The sequence below is a fragment of the Nerophis lumbriciformis genome, linkage group LG21 (assembly GCF_033978685.3).
Source record: "Nerophis lumbriciformis linkage group LG21, RoL_Nlum_v2.1, whole genome shotgun sequence".
NCBI classification, from domain to species: Eukaryota; Metazoa; Chordata; class Actinopteri; order Syngnathiformes; family Syngnathidae; genus Nerophis; species Nerophis lumbriciformis.
The window spans coordinates 10,983,221-11,005,000 of NC_084568.2; the positions used below are offsets into that span (position 1 = coordinate 10,983,221).

General features: G+C 41.6%; 1 protein-coding gene across 10 annotated transcripts in view; it reads right to left on the reverse strand.

The window, feature by feature from the left end:
• Positions 1 to 21,780, reverse strand: part of syngap1b (synaptic Ras GTPase activating protein 1b) — a 376,646-nt gene that overhangs the window by 201,208 nt on the left and 153,658 nt on the right. For all 10 annotated transcript variants that reach the window (XM_061983086.2, XM_061983083.2, XM_061983084.2 and 7 more), the window contains one exon: positions 154 to 259. In XM_061983086.2, the coding sequence (XP_061839070.1) occupies positions 154 to 259 (106 nt within the window). The remainder of the gene's footprint in view (positions 1 to 153; positions 260 to 21,780) is intronic.

Sequence of the window (21,780 nt, forward strand, 5' to 3'; positions counted from 1 at the left end):
GCTCAGGCCTTGCTATGGTATGCTGTGATGCACAAAAGCGGCCCGTTTCGGCTTCTTTTTCGCCGTCTTTCCCGCGTTCGGCGACCAAGTCCGTGGCCGATGTGTGGTGTTCCCCGTTGTTCCGGGAGAAATGAAAGCGTTGTGTCTGCTCACCCATCTCGGGATGGTGTCGACCCTCGACAGGAACGCTGACGGTCCGCCGCAGCAGCTTGTTCCTGTGAGACTCTGAGCGCCGCTCGCGCATCAGCAGCGGGTGCACCTGGGGAGAGAGAGAGAGATAGAGAGAGAGAGGGAGAGAGAGAAAGAGAGAGAGAAAGAGAGAGATGTACAAGGTGAATATGCAACAACACACTGGTGCACTAGTGCACATACAAATATAAATATTCACACACACACACACACACACACCCACACAACCAAGTGTGAATGTGGAGTGAATGAATGATGGGTTTTCATTTCTCTGTGAGCGCTTTGAGTGTCTAGTCGACAGAAAAGCGCTAAATAAATATACAGTATATATACGGTATATATATATATATATATATATATATATATATATATATATATATATATATATATATATATATATATGTATATATACATATATATATATACGTACATCCATATATATATATACACACATACCTATATATACATACATACAGTATATACATATATATGCATATAATACATATACATTCACATATGTGTATACATACATATATATATGCATTATTGTGTATGTATGTATATATATATATACATACATATATACTGTACTATGTAGACATATACATATATACATACAGTATATACATAACATATATATGTATATATACATATATATGCATATAATACATATACATTCACATATGTATATATAAATATATATATATACATTATTGTGTATGTATATGTATATACATACATATATACTGTACTATATAGACATATACATATATACATACATATATATACATATGCATATACATACACATATGTATATATACATACATATATGCATTATTGTGTATATATGCATACATATACATAGATACATATATATATACATACATATATATACACATATGCATATATATACATACATATATACTTATATATAAATAGATATTGACAAATATTTAGAGATACAAATAGATAGATACACACAATACACACAAATAGATCTAGATATAAATAGATATTAATACAAATACATATCGATAGATATACAGTATATATCAATACAAATAGATATAATTACACATGTATATCGATACACATATATATCGTTACAAATAGATATCGATACAAACAGAAATTGGTACAAATATATATATATGTGTATTGATATTTTTTTATATCGATATCTATACATATATAGACACATATGCATACATATACAGTATACACTTTTATACACACATACATATATGCATATACACTAATTTATTTATACATATACACAAATACATATAAATGTGTGTATATGTTTATGTATTGAACCATGCATTTGAACCATATTTATTTTGTTTATATATATATATATATATATATATATATATATATATATATATATATATTTGAACCATATTTATTTTGTTTATATATATATATATATATATATATATATATATATATATATATAAACAAAATAAATATGGTTCAAACCCCCCTCACCCCAGTACCATAAACACACAAACAGTTGGAGCAGTTGACACCTCCAAATGCCCGGGAGTAACCTTGGACAATAAAGTCACCTTTGATCAGCACACCACGGATATTCAAAAGAGAAGTGAACAAAGACTGTCAAAGGGGATCATACGTTGCACCTCACCTCCTGTTATGACTGTACCAAAGCATCGTTCAACCCATCCTCCTGTACTGTTCCACATGTTTCTTCACTATGCTTTCTGTAACCAACCGGACCAAACACAGCAGCTAAAATAAATCATCGGCCTACCCACACCCAACATCTCAGATCTAAACCACAGGTCCATCATTGGACTGGCAAACACAATAGTCCAGGATATCACTCACCCACTACACCAATATATCATCCCACTACCATTAGGGTGCAGGTTCAGAACCATCAAATTCCTGAAGGGCCCGCCTCGGGTAAAGCCTTATACCTGCAGCTATAGCCGCCCTTAACAGCAACTGTCTGACAAGCCTGTCAATGTGTTGGTGCTGTCACTGTCATGTATCATGTCTTTTTGCTATTTTTGTCCGTGACGTGTAATGTTTATGCTTTAAATGTACGGTCAGTAGAGATGCGCGGATAGGCAATTATTTCATCCGCAACCGCATCAGAAAGTCGTCAACCATCCGCCATCCACCCGATGTAACATTTGATCAGAACCGCACCCGCCCGCCATCCGCCCGTTGTTATATATCTAATATAGACGATGCAAGGCATTAGTGAGGTTATAAAGCTTTTGCCTGTTAAAGAAAGACTGATCCAATGCAGCACAGACATTCGCGTGCCACGCTGTCACGACCCAGACGCACACCAGTGCGCAATCATATGGGAGCCGCGCTGAGCGCACCTCCAAGCGCGTCTCGCTGCCGGCGACGGCCGGGTATGGGCCCAACGCTCCAGCGCCATCCATTTTCAGGGCTAGTTGATTCGGCAGGTGGGTTGTTACACACTCCTTAGCGGGTTCCGACGTCCATGGCCACCGTCCTGCTGTCTATATCAACCAGGGTGAGCCCCACCCCTTTCGTGAGCGCACTGCGCGCGGAGTGACCCCTGTTACGCGCCCCCGGCAACAAGGGTGGCGGGCAGGTAAGCTGCGCGGGCGGAGCGCGCGGAGTGACCCCTGTTACGAGCCCCCTGCCACGGGGGTGGCGGGCAGGTAAGCTGCTTACCTGCTGTGCGTGACGCCGGCCGCGGCGAAGGCGGACGAGGCGGGGTGTCGGTGCGGTGGGCGTGGTGGTGACCCTGAACGTGCGTCGGGTCCTTCTCGCGGATCGCCTCAGCTACGGCTCCCGGTGGGGCCCTCTCGGGTGAAGGGGCCTCGGTCCCGGACCCCGGCGAGGCGTCGGGGGCCTTCTCCGCTCCGTAAAAGTGTCCATCTCTTTTTCTTTTTTTTCTGTTGTGGCATATGCAGCAGGTGCCTGCTCGTTTTTCGTATGTGGGTAACAACATTTAACTATGTATATATATTTACGAATTGGTTTAACTGCCACCCGCCTGAATCTATTTAAAATCTAATTTTTTTTTATTTCAACCGCCCGACCCGACCCGCGGATAAAATCAAATTTTTTTAAATTTCATCCGCCCGATCCGCGGATAATCCGCGGACTACGCGGTTGTGCCCGCAAACCGCGCATCTCTAACGGTCAGTGAAAATGAATTTCCCCACGGGGACCAATAAATCTAAATCTAATCTAATCTATATGTATGTATATATATATTGAGGCAGGGGTCGAAGATGAAGTGCAATCGAAAAGATGTTCTGGATCGTTGTGGTGAAGGTAGCGCCGAAATCCTGCTTGGTGAATCTTTTTAGCCTTTTCCAGAACATAATCATAGAGATAAGACAAATACTGATCTGTCATATACTAATATTTATACTGTACATAACAAGAGATTAGAGATGTCCGATAATATCGGACTGCCGATATTATCGGCCGATAAATGCTTTAAAATGTGATATCGGAAATTATCGGTATCGGTTTCAAAAAGTAAAATTTATGACTTTTTAAAACGGACGTAGGGAAAAGTACAGAGCGCCAATAAACCTGAAAGGCACTGCCTTTGCGTGTCATACTGAGGGTGGCCGTATAAACAACTTTAACACTGTTACAAATATGAGCCACACTGTGAACCCACACCAAACAAGAATGACAAACACATTTCGGGAGAACATCCGCACCGTAACACAACATAAACACAACAGACTTAGACTTAGACTAGACTTCCTTTTTATTGTCATTCAAATTTTAACTTTACAGCCCAGATAAGAACGAAATTTCGTTACATAAGCTCATGGTAGTGCAGGATAAAAAAAAAGCAATAAGGTGCATATATATATAAATAAATAAATAAATATATATAAATAATATAATATATATATATATAAAATAAATAAATATATATATTATATAAATAAAAAAATAGATCACTGTACAGATAAATATATTGCACTTTTTCCACATGCGTCCACGTTTATGGATGTATGTTATATTGTCTTTTTTATTCCAGCGAGTTAATCCATTTTGGAGGGAGTTAAAGGGGATAATTTAATTATGATGCGTTTAAGAGTCTTACGGCCTGAGGGAAGAAGCTGTTACAGAACCTGGAGGTTCTGCTTCGGAGGCTGCGGAACATCTTTCTAGAGTCCAGCAGTGAAAACAGAACAAATACCCAGAACCCCTTGCAGCACTAACTCTTCCGGGACGCTACAATATACACCCCCCCTCTACCCCCTACTCCCCCACCTCAACCCCTCCCACCTCAACCTCCTCATGCTCTCTCAGGGAGAGCATGTCCCAAATTCCAAGCTGCTGTTTTGAGGCATGTTAAAAAAAAATAATGCACTTTGTGACTTCAATAATAAATATGGCAGTGCCATGTTGGCATTTTTTTTCCATAACTTGAGTTGATTTATTTTGGAAAACCTTGTTACATTGTTTAATGCATCCAGCGGGGCATCACAACAAAATTAGGCATAATAATGTGTTAATTCCACGACTGTATATATCGGTATCGGTTGATATCGGAATCGGTAATTAAGAGTTGGACCATATCGGATATCGGCAAAAAAGCCATTATCGGACATCTCTACAAGAGATGTGGGATATTTTTGTCTGTTACTCTCTGAAAATGATTCGTCTGCACACAATATTATTAAAGAAGACATATCCTCCCAACACACATAATAACTCGGGAGGGAGGATTAACACTGACTATGAGTTGATATCAATATCACACATTTGAAGACAGCCCTATTTGATGTACAATGTCAATCAATGCTGCCTCTTCTATTTATGTCTACTGCGACGTAACAAAGGTTTTTGTGCGACATGACAGCTTCAAATCGAACGGTCGCGGGTTCCCGCCCCGCTGTGAGCGGTGGCATTATGGGAAGATCGAAAACACAACGCAGAGCCCAGAATGTCTAAAAATTGTACTGGCGTACGTAATTTTTTGGATGTGAACGCACCTTTTTTTTTTTTTTAGTAGGAACGCCACGCAACTCTGGCAACTTTTCCACTTCCGATACGATAGCGATAAACCCCCCAATACCGATAATAATCCGGTTTGATCAAGTCAAATAAGTCGATTGCAGATATGAAAAAAACACTAACCTGTTTTTTTCATAACCGCCTGCAATTGTCTGATGCTGTCTTTAGGTTGAAGTGGAGTGGTAATTGTTTTTGGCGACACCTGGTGGTCACAACAATCGTGACGTAGTGAGTTGAATGCTGCGGGCCCGTTTGTTACTGGATACTTTCTCGTACGCTGCCTGGCAGACTTTGTGTAACTACGATACAGCTGTGATTATTTGATACTTGATGGTATTGATTTTATTGTCAATGTCTAGCTTAAATGCTATTGTGTGCTCAGCTGTTGTGTTGCTGCTAGCTTCTATTAGACTACAGCCTAGCATGTTTACCTTTTGTAAATTACTTAAGTGAAATAGAAAAAATGTGTATAACATTTATATAACTGGCTGTCCAGTTTTGCACGATTAAACACGCCGCAGGACTGCTTGTATCGCACATGATATCACACACACGAGTCAACACGCTGCAGGACTACTTGTATCGCACATGATATCACACACACAAGTCAACACGCTGCAGGACTACTTGTATCGCACATGATATCACACACACAAGTCAACACGCTGCCAGGACTACTTGTATCGCACATGATATCACACACACAAGTAAACACGCTGCAGGACTACTTGTATCGCACATGATATCACACACACAAGACAACACGCTGCAGGACTACTTGTATCGCACATGATATCACACACAGAAGTCAACACGCTGCAGGACTACTTGTATCGCACATGATATCACACAAGTCAACACGCTGCCAGGACTACTTGTATCGCACATGATATCACACACACAAGTCAACACGCTGCAGGACTACTTGTATCGCACATGATATCACACACACAAGTCAACACGCTGCAGGACTACTTGTATCGCACATGATATCACACACACAAGTCAACACGCTGCATGACTACTTGTATCGCACATGATATCACACACACAAGTCAACACGCTGCAGGACTACTTGTATCGCACATGATATCACACACACAAGTCAACACGCTGCAGGACTACTTGTATCGCACATGATATCACACACAGAAGTCAACACGCTGCAGGACTACTTGTATCGCACATGATATCACACACAAGTCAACACGCTGCCAGGACTACTTGTATCGCACATGATATCACACACAAGTAAACATGCTGCAAGACTGCTTGTATCGCACAGGATATCCCACACAAGTAAACACGCTGCAGGAATGCTTGTATCGCACATGATATCCCACACAAGAAAACACGCTGCAGGACTACTTGTATTGCACATGATATCACACACACAAGTCAACACGCTGCAGGACTACTTGTATCGCACATGATATCACACACACAAGTCAACACGCTGCAGGACTACTTGTATCGCACATGATATCACACACACAAGTCAACACGCTGCAGGACTACTTGTATCGCACATGATATCACACACAGAAGTCAACACGCTGCAGGACTACTTGTATCGCACATGATATCACACACACAAGTCAACACGCTGCCAGGACTACTTGTATCGCACATGATATCACACACACAAGTAAACATGCTGCAAGACTGCTTGTATCGCACAGGATATCCCACACAAGTAAACACGCTGCAGGAATGCTTGTATCGCATATAATATTGCACACAAGTAAACACGCTGCAGGAATGCTGGTATCGCACATGATATCCCACACAAGAAAACACGCTCCAGGACTGTTTGTATTGCACATTATATCATTAATAAGTAAACGTGCTGCAAGAATGCTTGTATCCCACATGACTTCACACACAAGTAAACACGCTCAAGGACTGCTTGTATTGCACATGATATCACACACACAAGTCAACACGCTGCAGGACTACTTGTATCGCACATGATATCACACACAAGTCAACACGCTGCAGGACTACTTGTATCGCACATGATATCACACACAGAAGTCAACACGCTGCAGGACTACTTGTATCGCACATGATATCACACACACACACAAGTCAACACGCTGCAGGACTACTTGTATCGCACATGATATCACACACACAAGTCAACACGCTGCCAGGACTACTTGTATCGCACATGATATCACACACACAAGTACACATGCTGCAAGACTGCTTGTATCGCACAGGATATCCCACACAAGTAAACACGCTGCAGGAATGCTTGTATCGCATATAATATTGCACACAAGTAAACACGCTGCAGGAATGCTGGTATCGCACATGATATCCCACACAAGAAAACACGCTCCAGGACTGTTTGTATTGCACATTATATCATAAATAAGTAAACGTGCTGCAAGAATGCTTGTATCCCACATGACTTCACACACAAGTAAACACGCTCAAGGACTGCTTGTATTGCACATGATATCACACACACAAGTCAACACGCTGCAGGACTACTTGTATCGCACATGATATCACACACAAGTCAACACGCTGCAGGACTACTTGTATCGCACATGATATCACACACAGAAGTCAACACGCTGCAGGACTACTTGTATCGCACATGATATCACACACACACACAAGTCAACACGCTGCAGGACTACTTGTATCGCACATGATATCACACACACAAGTCAACACGCTGCCAGGACTACTTGTATCGCACATGATATCACACACACAAGTAAACATGCTGCAAGACTGCTTGTATCGCACAGGATATCCCACACAAGTAAACACGCTGCAGGAATGCTTGTATCGCATATAATATTGCACACAAGTAAACACGCTGCCGGAATGCTGGTATCGGACATGATATCCCACACAAGAAAACACGCTCCAGGACTGTTTGTATTGCACATTATATCATAAATAAGTAAACGTGCTGCAAGAATGCTTGTATCCCACATGACTTCACACACAAGTAAACACGCTCAAGGACTGCTTGTATTGCACATGATATCACACATAAGTATACATCCTGCAGGAATGCTTGTATCACATATGATATTGCACACAAGTAAACACGTTGCAGGAATGCTTGTATCTTACATGATATCACACACACGTAAACATGGTGTAGGACTGCTTGTATTGCACATGATATCACACATAAGTAAACATGCTGCAAGACCGCTTGTATCCCACATGACATCACAAACAAGTAAACACGCTGAAGGACTTCTTGTATCTTACATGATATCACACACATGTATACAACCTGCAGGAATGCTTGTATTGTATATGATATTGCACACAAGTAAACACGCTGCAGGAATGCTTGTATCGCATATAATATCCCACACAAGTATACACGCAGCAGGACTGCTTGTATCACACATGATATCACACACAAGCAAACACGCTGCAGGACTGCTTTTATCGCATATGATATTGCACACAAGTAAACACGCTGCAGGACTGCTTTTATTGCATATGATATTGCACACAAGTAAACACGCTGCAGGAGTGCTTGTATCCCACATGATATCACACACAAGTAAACACGCTGACGGAATGCTTGTATCGCATATGATATTGCACACAAGTAAACCTTCTGCAGGACTGCTTGATCTTACATGACATCACACAAAAGTAAACACGCTGCAGGACTGCTTGTATCGCACAAGATGTCACACACAAGGAAACACGCTGCGGGACTGCTGGTATCGCACATGATATCACACACAAGTCAACATGCTGCAGGACTTCTTGTATCGCATATGATATCCCACACAAGTATACACGCTGCAGGACTGTTTGTATCACATATGATATCCCACACAAGTAACCACGCTGCAGGACTGCTTGTATCACACATGATCTCACACACAAGTAAACACTGCAGGACTGCTTGTATCGCACATGATGTCACACACAAGAAAACACGTTCCAGGACTGCTAGTATCGCACATGATATGACACACAAGTAAACACGCTGCAGGACTGCTTGTATTGCATATGATATCACACACAAGTAAACACAATGCAGGACTGCTTGTATCGCACATGATATCACACACAAGTAAACACGCTGCAGGACTGCTTTTATTGCATATGATATTGCACACAAGTAAACACGCTGCAGGAGTGCTTGTATCCCACATGATATCACACACAAGTAAACACGCTGAAGGAATGCTTGTATCGCATATGATATTGCACACAAGTAAACCTTCTGCAGGACTGCTTGATCTTACATGACATCACACAAAAGTAAACACGCTGCAGGACTGCTTGTATCGCACAAGATGTCACACACAAGGACACACGCTGCGGGACTGCTGGTATCGCACATGATATCACACACAAGTCAACATGCTGCAGGACTTCTTGTATCGCATATGATATCCCACACAAGTATACACGCTGCAGGGCTGCTTGTATCACATATGATATCCCACACAAGTAACCACGCTGCAGGACTGCTTGTATCACACATGATCTCACACACAAGTAAACACTCTGCAGGACTGCTTGTATCGCACATGATGTCACACACAAGAAAACACGTTCCAGGACAGCTAGTATCGCACATGATATGACACAAGTAAACACGCTGCAGGACTGCTTGTATTGCATATGATATCACACACAATTCAACACAATGCAGGACTGCTTGTATCGCACATGATATCACACACAAGTATACACGCTGAAGGAATGCTTGTATTGCATATGATATTGCACACAAGTAAACACTCCGCAGTACTGCTTGTATCGCACATGATGTCACACACAAGTAAACACGTTCCAGGACTGCTAGTATCGCACATGATTTGACACACAAGTAAACATGCTGCAGGACTGCTTGTATTGCATATGATATCACACACAAGTAAACAATGCAGGACTGCTTGTATAGCACATGATATCACACACAAGTATACACGCTGCAGGACTTCTTGTATCACACATGATATCACACACAAGTATACACGCTGCAGGACTGCTTGTATTGCACACGATATCACACACAAGTAAACACGCTGCAGGACTGCTTGTATCTTACATAATATCACACACAAGTAAACATGCTGCAGGACTGCTTGTATCGCACATGATATCACACAAGTTTACACACTGCAGGACTGCTTGTATTGCACATGATATCATACAAGTTTACACGCTGCAGGATTGCTAGAATTGCACATGATATCTCACAAAAGTAAACATGCTGCAGGACTGCTTGTATCGCACATGACATCACACACAAGAAAACACGCTGCAGGACTGCTTGTATCGCACATGACATCACACACAAGTAAACACGCTGCAGGACTGCTTGTATCGCACATGATATCACACAAGTAAACACGCTGCAGTAATGCTTGTATCGCATATGATATCACACGAGTAAATATGCTGCCGGACTGCTTGTATTGCACATGATATCACACACAAGTAACACGCTGCAGGACTGCTTGTATCCCACATGATATTACACACAAGTAAACACGCTGCAGAATTGCTAGTATTGCACATGATGTCACACTCAAGTAAACATGCTGCAAGACTGCTTGTATCGCACATGATATCACACAAGTTTACACACTGCAGGACTGCTTGTATTGCACATGATATACAAGTTTAAACGCTGCAAGACTGCTAGAATCGTACATATCACATCACACACAAGTAAACACGGTGCAGGGCTGCTTGTATCACACATGATATGTGACACACAAGTATACACACTGCAGGACTGCTAGTATCACACATGATGTCACACTCAAGTAAACACGCTGCAAGACTGCTTGTATCGCACATGACACCACACACAAGTAAACACGCTGCAGGACTGCTTGTATCGCACATGATATCTCACAAAAGTAAACATGCTGCAGGACTGCTTGTATCGCACATGACATCACACACAAGTAAACACGCTGCAGGACTGCTTGTATCGCACATGACATCACACACAAGTAAACACGCTGAAGGACTTCTTGTATCTTACATGATATCACACACAAGTATACACCCTGCAGGAATGCTTGTATTGTATATGATATTGCACACAAGTAAACACGCTGCAGGAATGCTTGTATAGCATATAATATCCCACACAAGTATACACGCAGCAGGACTGCTTGTATCACACATGATATCACACACAAGTAAACACGCTGCAGGACTGCTTTTATCGCATATATCACACACAAGTAAACACGCTGCAGGACTGCTTTTATTGCATATGATATTGCACACAAGTAAACACGCTGCAGGAGTGCTTGTATCCCACATGATATCACACACAAGTAAACATGCTGCAAGACTGCTTGTATCGCACATGATATCACACAAGTTTACACACTGCAGGACTGCTTGTATTGCACATGATATACAAGTTTAAACGCTGCAAGACTGCTAGAATCGTACATGATATCACACACAAGTAAACACGGTGCAGGACTGCTTGTATCACACATGATATGTGACACACAAGTATACACACTGCAGGACTGCTAGTATCACACATGATGTCACACTCAAGTAAACACGCTGCAAGACTGCTTGTATCGCATATGACACCACACACAAGTAAACACGCTGCAGGACTGCTTGTATCGCACATGATATCTCACAAAAGTAAACATGCTGCAGGACTGCTTGTATCGCACATGACACCACACACAAGTAAACACGCTGCAGGACTGCTTGTATCGCACATGACATCACACACAAGTAAACACGCTGCAGGACTGCTTGTATCGCACATGACATCACACAAGTAAACACGCTGCAGGACTGCTTGTATCTTACATGATATCACACACAAGTAAACACACTGCAGGACTGCTTGTATCGTACATGACATCACACACAAGTAAACACGCTGCAGGACGGCTTGTATCTTACATGATATCACACACAAGTAAACACGCTTCAGTAAGGCTTGTATCGCATATGATATCACACATGAGTAAATATGCTGCCGGACTGTTTGTATTGCACATGATATCACAAGTTTACACACTGCAGGACAGCTAGTATCGCACATGGTATCACACACAAGTAAACACGCTGCAAGACTGCTTGTATCGCACATGACACCACACAAGTTTACACGCTGCAGGACTGCTTGTATCGCACATGATATCTCACAAAAGTAAACATGCTGCAGGACTGCTTGTATCGCACATGACATCACACACAAGTAAACACGCTACAGGACTGCTTGTATCGCACATGACATCACACACAAGTATACACGCTGCAGGACTGCTTGTATCGCACATGACATCACACACAAGTAAACACGCTGCAGGACGGCTTGTATCTTACATGATATCACACACAAGTAAACACGCTGCAGGACTGCTTTTATTGCATATGATATTGCACACAAGTAAACACGCTGCAGGAGTGCTTGTATCCCACATGATATCACACACAATTAAACATGCTGCAAGACTGCTTGTATCGCACATGATATCACACAAGTTTACACACTGCAGGACTGCTTGTATTGCACATGATATACAAGTTTAAACGCTGCAAGACTGCTAGAATCGTACATGATATCACACACAAGTAAACACGGTGCAGGACTGCTTGTATCACACATATGTGACACACAAGTATACACACTGCAGGACTGCTAGTATCACACATGATGTCACACTCAAGTAAACACGCTGCAAGACTGCTTGTATCGCATATGACACCACACACAAGTAAACACGCTGCAGGACTGCTTGTATCGCACATGATATCTCACAAAAGTAAACATGCTGCAGGACTGCTTGTATCGCACATGACATCACACACAAGTAAACACGCTGCAGGACTGCTTGTATCGCACATGACATCACACACAAGTAAACACGCTGCAGGACTGCTTGTATCGCACATGACATCACACAAGTAAACACGCTGCAGGACTGCTTGTATCTTACATGATATCACACACAAGTAAACACACTGCAGGACTGCTTGTATCGTACATGACATCACACACAAGTAAACACGCTGCAGGACGGCTTGTATCTTACATGATATCACACACAAGTAAACACGCTTCAGTAAGGCTTGTATCGCATATGATATTACACATGAGTAAATATGCTGCCGGACTGTTTGTATTGCACATGATATCACAAGTTTACACACTGCAGGACAGCTAGTATCGCACATGGTATCACACACAAGTAAACACGCTGCAAGACTGCTTGTATCGCACATGACACCACACAAGTTTACACGCTGCAGGACTGCTTGTATCGCACATGATATCTCACAAAAGTAAACATGCTGCAGGACTGCTTGTATCGCACATGACATCACACACAAGTAAACACGCTACAGGACTGCTTGTATCGCACATGACATCACACACAAGTATACACGCTGCAGGACTGCTTGTATCGCACATGACATCACACACAAGTAAACACGCTGCAGGACGGCTTGTATCTTACATGATATCACACACAAGTAAACACGCTGCAGTAAGGCTTGTATCGCATATGATATCACACATGAGTAAATATGCTGCCGGACTGCTTGTATTGCACATGATATCACAAGTTTACACACTGCAGGACAGCTAGTATCGCACATGGTATCACACACAAGTAAACACGGTCCAGGAATGCTTGTATCGCACATGATATCACACAAGTATACACGCGGCAGGACTGCTAGTATCGCACATGATGTCACATTTAAGTAAACACGCCGCAGGACTGCTTGTATTGCACATGATATACAAGTTTACACGCTGCAAGACTGCTAGAATCGTACATGATATCACACACAAGTAAACACGGTGCAGGACTGCTTGTATCACACATGATATGTGACACACAAGTAAACACGCTGCAGGACTGCTAGTATTGCACATGATGTCACACTCAAGTAAACACGCTGCAAGACTGCTTGTATCGCACATGACATCACACACAAGTAAACACGCTGCAGGACTGCTTGTATCGCACATGATATCTCACAAAAGTAAACATGCTGCAGGACTGCTTGTATCGCACATGACATCACACACAAGTAAACACGCTGCAGGACTGCTTGTATCGCACATGACATCACACACAAGTAAACATGCTGCAGGACTGCTTGTATCGCACATGATATCACACAAGTATACACGCTGCAGGACTGCTAGTATTGCACATGTCACACTCAAGTATACACGCTGCAAGACTGCTTGTATCGCACATGATATCACACAAGTATACACGCTGCAGAACTGCTAGTATCGCACATGATGTCACACTCAAGTAAACACGCCGCAAGACTGCTTGTATCACACATGATATCACACAAGTATACACGCTGCAGGACTGCTAGTATCGCACTTGATGTCACACAAGTATACACGCTGCAGGACTGCTAGTATCGCACATGACATCACACACAAGTAAACACGCTGCAGGACTGCTTGTATCGCACATGACATCACACACAAGTAAACACGCTGCAGGACTGCTTGTATCTTACATGATATCACACACAAGTAAACACGCTGCAGTAAGGCTTGTATCGCATATGATATCACACATGAGTAAATATGCTGCCGGACTGCTTGTATTGCACATGATATCACAAGTTTACACACTGCAGGACAGCTAGTATCGCACATGATATCACACACACAAGTAAACACGGTCCAGGACTGCTTGTATCGCACATGATATCACACAAGTATACACGCTGCAGGACTGCTAGTATCGCACATGATGTCACACTCAAGTAAACACGCCGCAAGACTGCTTGTATCGGACATGATATCACACAAGTATACACGCTGCAGGACTGCTAGTATTGCACTTGATGTCACACTTAAGTAAACATGCTGCAAGACTGCTTGTATCGCACATGACACCACACAAGTTTACACGCTGCAGGACTGCTTGTATCGCACATGATATCTCACAAAAGTAAACATGCTGCAGGACTGCTTGTATCTCACATGACATCACACACAAGTAAACACGCTGCAGGACTGCTTGTATCGCACATGACATCACACACAAGTAAACACGCTGCAGGACTGCTTGTATCGCACATGACATCACACAAGTAAACACGCTGCAGGACTGCTTGTATCTTACATGATATCACACACAAGTAAACACGCTGCAGGACTGCTTGTATCGTACATGACATCACACACAAGTAAACACGCTGCAGGACGGCTTGTATCTTACATGATATCACACACAAGTAAACACGCTTCAGTAAGGCTTGTATCGCATATGATATCACACATGAGTAAATATGCTGCCGGACTGTTTGTATTGCACATGATATCACAAGTTTACACACTGCAGGACAGCTAGTATCGTACATGGTATCACACACAAGTAAACACGGTCCAGGACTGCTTGTATCGCACATGATATCACACAAGTATACACACGGCAGGACTGCTAGTATTGCACATGTCACACTCAAGTAAACACGCTGCAAGACTGCTTCTATCGCACATGACACCACACAAGTTTACACGCTGCAGGACTGCTTGTATCGCACATGATATCTCACAAAAGTAAACATGCTGCAGGACTGCTTGTATCGCACATGACATCACACACAAGTAAACACGCTGCAGGACTGCTTGTATCGCACATGACATCACACACAAGTATACACGCTGCAGGACTGCTTGTATCGCACATGACATCACACACAAGTAAACACGCTGCAGGACGGCTTGTATCTTACATGATATCACACACAAGTAAACACGCTGCAGTAAGGCTTGTATCGCATATGATATCACACATGAGTAAATATGCTGCCGGACTGCTTGTATTGCACATGATATCACAAGTTTACACACTGCAGGACAGCTAGTATCGCACATGGTATCACACACAAGTAAACACGGTCCAGGACTGCTTGTATCGCACATGATATCACACAAGTATACACGCTGCAGGACTGCTAGTATTGCACATGTCACACTCAAGTAAACACGCTGCAAGACTGCTTGTATCGCACATGATATCACACAAGTATACACGCTGCAGGACTGCTAGTATCGCACATGTCACACTCAAGTAAACACGCCGCAAGACTGCTTGTATCGCACATGATATCACACAAGTATACACGCTGCAGGACTGCTAGTATCGCACTTGATGTCACACTCAAGTAAACACGCTGCAAGACTGCTTGTATCGCACATGATATCACACAAGTATACACGCTGCAGGACTGCTAGTATCGCACATGACATCACACACAAGTAAACACGCTGCAGGACTGCTTGTATCGCACATGACATCACACACAAGTAAACACGCTGCAGGACTGCTCCAAGAAGAGACGCGAGCAGCAAGGAGACGATAGTGGCAGCACACTCTCTCGCTCTCATCCACTTGGCTAGGGGTGGCAATGAGTAACAGTAAAGCTGAATTAACTCCGCATTCCTCCAGCTCGCCATTGATCAGCCGGGCTAATCAAGTGGCAGCTGCACGGTGATGTTTCTAAATACTCGCCTGCACACTGCAAGGCAGTCATGGACTTATAAGAGGAGGCCTTTTTTTTTTTTTTTTTTTTAAGCTGTTGCCATGGAATCCAGATGAGCAAAATCTCGGGGATAGATTGATAAACCTGTGCGTCTCTCAGGCTGGCATTGAGATGACACGCTCTTTGCAAGTCACACCGTGGGACTTGGAAGCCCCTCCCCTCCATCGAGTTGTAGCCGCTGCAATTCATCACTGCCGACGTGACTCATGGAGCACACGCTGAGCTCCTGGCTGGCCAACCTTGACACGGACGCACACGCCGACAGGTGACCAAGCGGTGCTGCCACTGAGGGCCAAAACACCTGGAAGCCAATTTTACTCTCCAGGAGACGATGGGTGGGAGTGCGGGTGTGTGTGCCCGAGACCCACAGTTAGTGATTTGAGTGCATCGGGAAACTGAATGGAGTGAGTTGACTGCGTCTTTTCAGATAATTCTGCATCAGGGACGCGGGACGCATACTTAACATCACTCCTGGAGCATGTGCTTTTTACAAAACCAGTGAAGTTGGCACGTTGTGTAAATGGTAAATAAAAACAGAATACAATGATTTGCAAATCCTTTTCAACTTATATTCAATTGAATAGACTGCAAAGACAAGATACTTAACGTTTGAACTTGAAAACGTTATTTTTTGCCAATATTAGCTCATTTGGAATTTGATGCCTGCGGCGTGTTTCGAGAAAGCTGGCACAAGTGGCAAAAAAGACTGAGAAAGTTTGAGGACTGCTCATCAAACACTGATTTGGAACATCCCACAGGTGAACGGGCTAATTGGGAACAGGTGGGTGCCATGATTGGGTATAAAAGCAGCTTCCATGAAATGCTCAGTCATCCACAAACAAGGACGGGGCGAGGGTCACCACTTTGTGAACAGATGGGTGAGCAAATTGTTTAAGAACAACATTTCTCAACCAGCTATTGCAAGGAATTTAGGGATTTCACCATCTACGGTCCGTAATATCATCAAAGGGTTCAGAGAATCTGGAGAAATCACTGCACTTAAGCGATGATATTACGGACCATCGATCCCTCAGGCGGTACCGCATCAAAAAGCGACATCAGTGTGTAAAGGATATCACCACATGGGCTCAGGAACACGTCAGAAAACCACTGTCAGTAACCACAGTTCTTCGCTACATCTGTAAGTGCAAGTTAAAACTCTACAATGCAAAGCGAAAGCCATTTATCAACAACACCCAGAAACGCCGTCGGCTTCGCTGGGCCTGAGCTCATCTAAGATGGACTGATACAAAGTGGAAAAGTGTTCTGTGGTCTGACGAGTCCACATTTCAAATTGTTTTTGGTAACTGTGGACGTCGTGTCCTCCGGACCAAAGAGGAAAAGAACCATCCGGATTGTTATAGGTGCAAAGTTGAAAAGCCAGCATCTGTGATGGTATGGGGGTGTATTAGTGCCCAAGACATGGGTAACTTACATATCTGTGAAGGCGCCATTAATGCTGAAAGGTACATACAGGTTTTGGAGCAACATTTGTTGCCATCCAAGCCATGTTATCATGGACGCCCCTGCTTATTTCAGCAAGACCATGCCAAGCCACATTCTGCACATGTTACAACAGCGTGGCTTCATAGTAAAAGAGTGCGGGTACTAGACTGGCCTGCCTGTAGTCCAGACCTGTCTCCCATTGAAAATGTGCGGTGCAATATGAAATACCACAACGGAGACCCCCGGACTGTTGAACAACTTAAGCTGTACATCAAGCAAGAATGGGAAAGAATTCCACCTGAAAAGCTTAAAAAATGGGTCTCCTCAGTTCTCAAACGTTTACTGAGTGTTGTTAAAAGGAAAGGCCATGTAACACAGTGGTAAAAATGCCCCTGTGACAACTTTTTTTGCAATGTGTTGCTGCCATTATATTCTAAGTTAATGATTATTTGCAAAAAAAAAAAATGTTTCTCACTTCTTAAATTTGCAGTCTATTCAATTGAATATAAGTTGAAAAGAATTTGCAAATTATTGTATTCTGTTTTTATTTACCATTTACACAATGTGCCAACTTCACTGGTTTTGGGTTTTGTACTACTTTTAAGTATTCGTGGAGCAAAACGAGTAAAAAAATCAATACAGGATTTGTATTTATTTAAATTTGTTTTAGAAATCCTGTGCTTTTTGAGGTTAAAGCTACAAGAAAGTTTAAATATTGATAACAAATTCATTAAATCACAAGTTGATTCAATGTTATTTAATTTAAAAAAAAAAAAAAAAAGGCCTCAAAACTTTGCAACTTTTGCTGCAACTTTCTAAAGTTCAGACATCACACAAACAAAAACAAAAAAAATCACAAAAAACAACAAATCTGGAGGGATTCATGAAAAATTAACTAAAGTAGGAAATTTTAGTTAGAGCAGTGGTGGCCAAAATCTTTCCAATGAAGGCCACGGACTGACAAATCAAAGGATGCTGCGGCCATTTCGGTAGTTATCACTTTCTAAGAGTTACAAATTTGGTATCAATTTCATGTGAATGCTAAAGAGGCAAAGACAGACTGAAATGCTAACAGTTAGCACGCTAGCTAGATAGCGTCAAGTAACAAAAAATATAAGCAAAATGAGATTTTAAAAAAAAAATGCTACCATGCTACCAGTACTATGCAAACATGTTAAAAATAGCATGCTTACAGTTAGAATTTGTGAAAAAATACCAAAATTCACGACATTGAGGTGTATCCCTGCTAAATTAGCTAATCAAGCTAGCATGCTATTGTTAACATGCTAACTGTAATCAGTGTCAAGTACCAACATATAATACTCTAAGGTGTGTAATTAGTGTAAAATGCTAGCCTGCTAATGTTAGCATGCATCAAGTACTAAAATATGACTGAAGTGTGTACCTACAGAATTAGCTGAAAAAAGCCAGCATACTAACGTTAGCATGCTAACAGGTATCATTCGTCAAGTAACAAAATATTTGATTCTGAGGTGTATATTTGCAAAACTAGCAAAAAAAAGAAGCTAGGATGCTAATATTACTATGCAACAGGTACTAAAATATGACAGAAGAGCGTAAATACAAAATTAGCTGAAAAAAAGCCAGCGTACTAACTTTAGCATGCTAACAGGTATCATTCGCAAGTAACAACATATTTGATTCGAAGGTGTATGTTTGCAAAATTAGCACAAAAAAAAGCTAGCATGCTAAAATGCTAACTGTAACCAGTGTCAAGTACCAACATGTAATACTCTAAGGTGTGTAATTAGTGCAAAATGCTAGCCTGCTAACTTTAGCATGCATCAAGTACTAAAATATGACTGAAGTGTGTACCTACAGAATTAGCTGAAAAAAGCTTGCGTGCTAACGTTAGCATGCTAACAGGTATCATTCGTCAAGTAACAAAATATTTGATTCTGAGGTGTATATTTGCAAAACTAGCAAAAAAAAGAAGCTAGGATGCTAATATTACTATGCAACAGGTACTAAAATATGACAGAAGAGCGTAAATACAAAATTAGTTGAAAAAAGCCAGCGTACTAACTTTAGCATGCTAACAGGTATCATTCGCAAGTAACAACATATTTGATTCGAAGGTGTATGTTTGCAAAATTAGCACAAAAAAAAGCGAGCATGCTAAAATGCTAACTGTAACCAGTGTCAAGTACCAACATATAATACTCTAAGGTGTGTAATTAGTGCAAAATGCTAGCCTGCTAACTTTAGCATGCATCAAGTACTAAAATATGACTGAAGTGTGTACCTACAGAATTAGCTGAAAAAAGCAAGCGTACTAACGTTAGCATGCTAACAGGTATCATTCGTCAAGTAACAAAATATTTGATTCTGAGGTGTATATTTGCAAAATTAGCAATAAAAAAGAAGCTAGGCTGCTAATATTACTATGCAACAGGTACTAAAATATGACAGATGAGTGTAACTACAAAATTAGCTGAAAAAAAGCCGGCGTACTAACATTAGCATGCTAACAGGTATCATTCGCAAGTAACACCATATTTGATTCGAAGGTGTATGTTTGCAAAATTGGCTAAAAAAAAAGCTAGCATGCTAAAATGCTAACTGTAACCAGTGTCAAGTACCAACATAATACTCTAAGGTGTGTAATTAGTGCAAAATGCTAGCCTGCTAACTTTAGCATGCATCAAGTACTAAAATATGACTGAAGTGTGTACCTACAGAATTAGCTGAAAAAAGCCAGCATACTAACGTTAGCATGCTAACAGGTATCATTCGTCAAGTAACAAAATATTTGATTCTGAGGTGTATATTTGCAAAACTAGCAAAAAAAAGAAGCTAGGATGCTAATATTACTATGCAACAGGTACTAAAATATGACAGAAGAGTGTAACTACAAAATTAGCTGAAAAAAAGCCAGTGTACTAACATTAGCATGCTAACAGGTATCATTCGCAAGTAACAACATATTTGATTCGAAGGTGTATGTTTGCAAAATTGGCTAAAAAAAAAAGCTAGCATGCTAAAATGCTAACTGTAACCAGTGTCAAGTACCAACATATAATACTCTAAGGTGTGTAATTAGTGCAAAATGCTAGCCTGCTAACTTTAGCATGCATCAAGTACTAAAATATGACTGAAGTGTGTACCTACAGAATTAGCTGAAAAAAGCAAGCGTACTAACGTTAGCATGCTAACAGGTATCATTCGTCAAGTAACAAAATATTTGATTCTGAGGTGTATATTTGCAAAATTAGCAATAAAAAAGAAGCTAGGCTGCTAATATTACTATGCAACAGGTACTAAAATATGACAGATGAGTGTAACTACAAAATTAGCTGAAAAAAAGCCGGCGTACTAACATTAGCATGCTAACAGGTATCATTCGCAAGTAACACCATATTTGATTCGAAGGTGTATGTTTGCAAAATTGGCTAAAAAAAAAGCTAGCATGCTAAAATGCTAACTGTAACCAGTGTCAAGTACCAACATAATACTCTAAGGTGTGTAATTAGTGCAACATGCTAGCCTGCTAACTTTAGCATGCATCAAGTACTAAAATATGACTGAAGTGTGTACCTACAGAATTAGCTGAAAAAAGCCAGCATACTAACG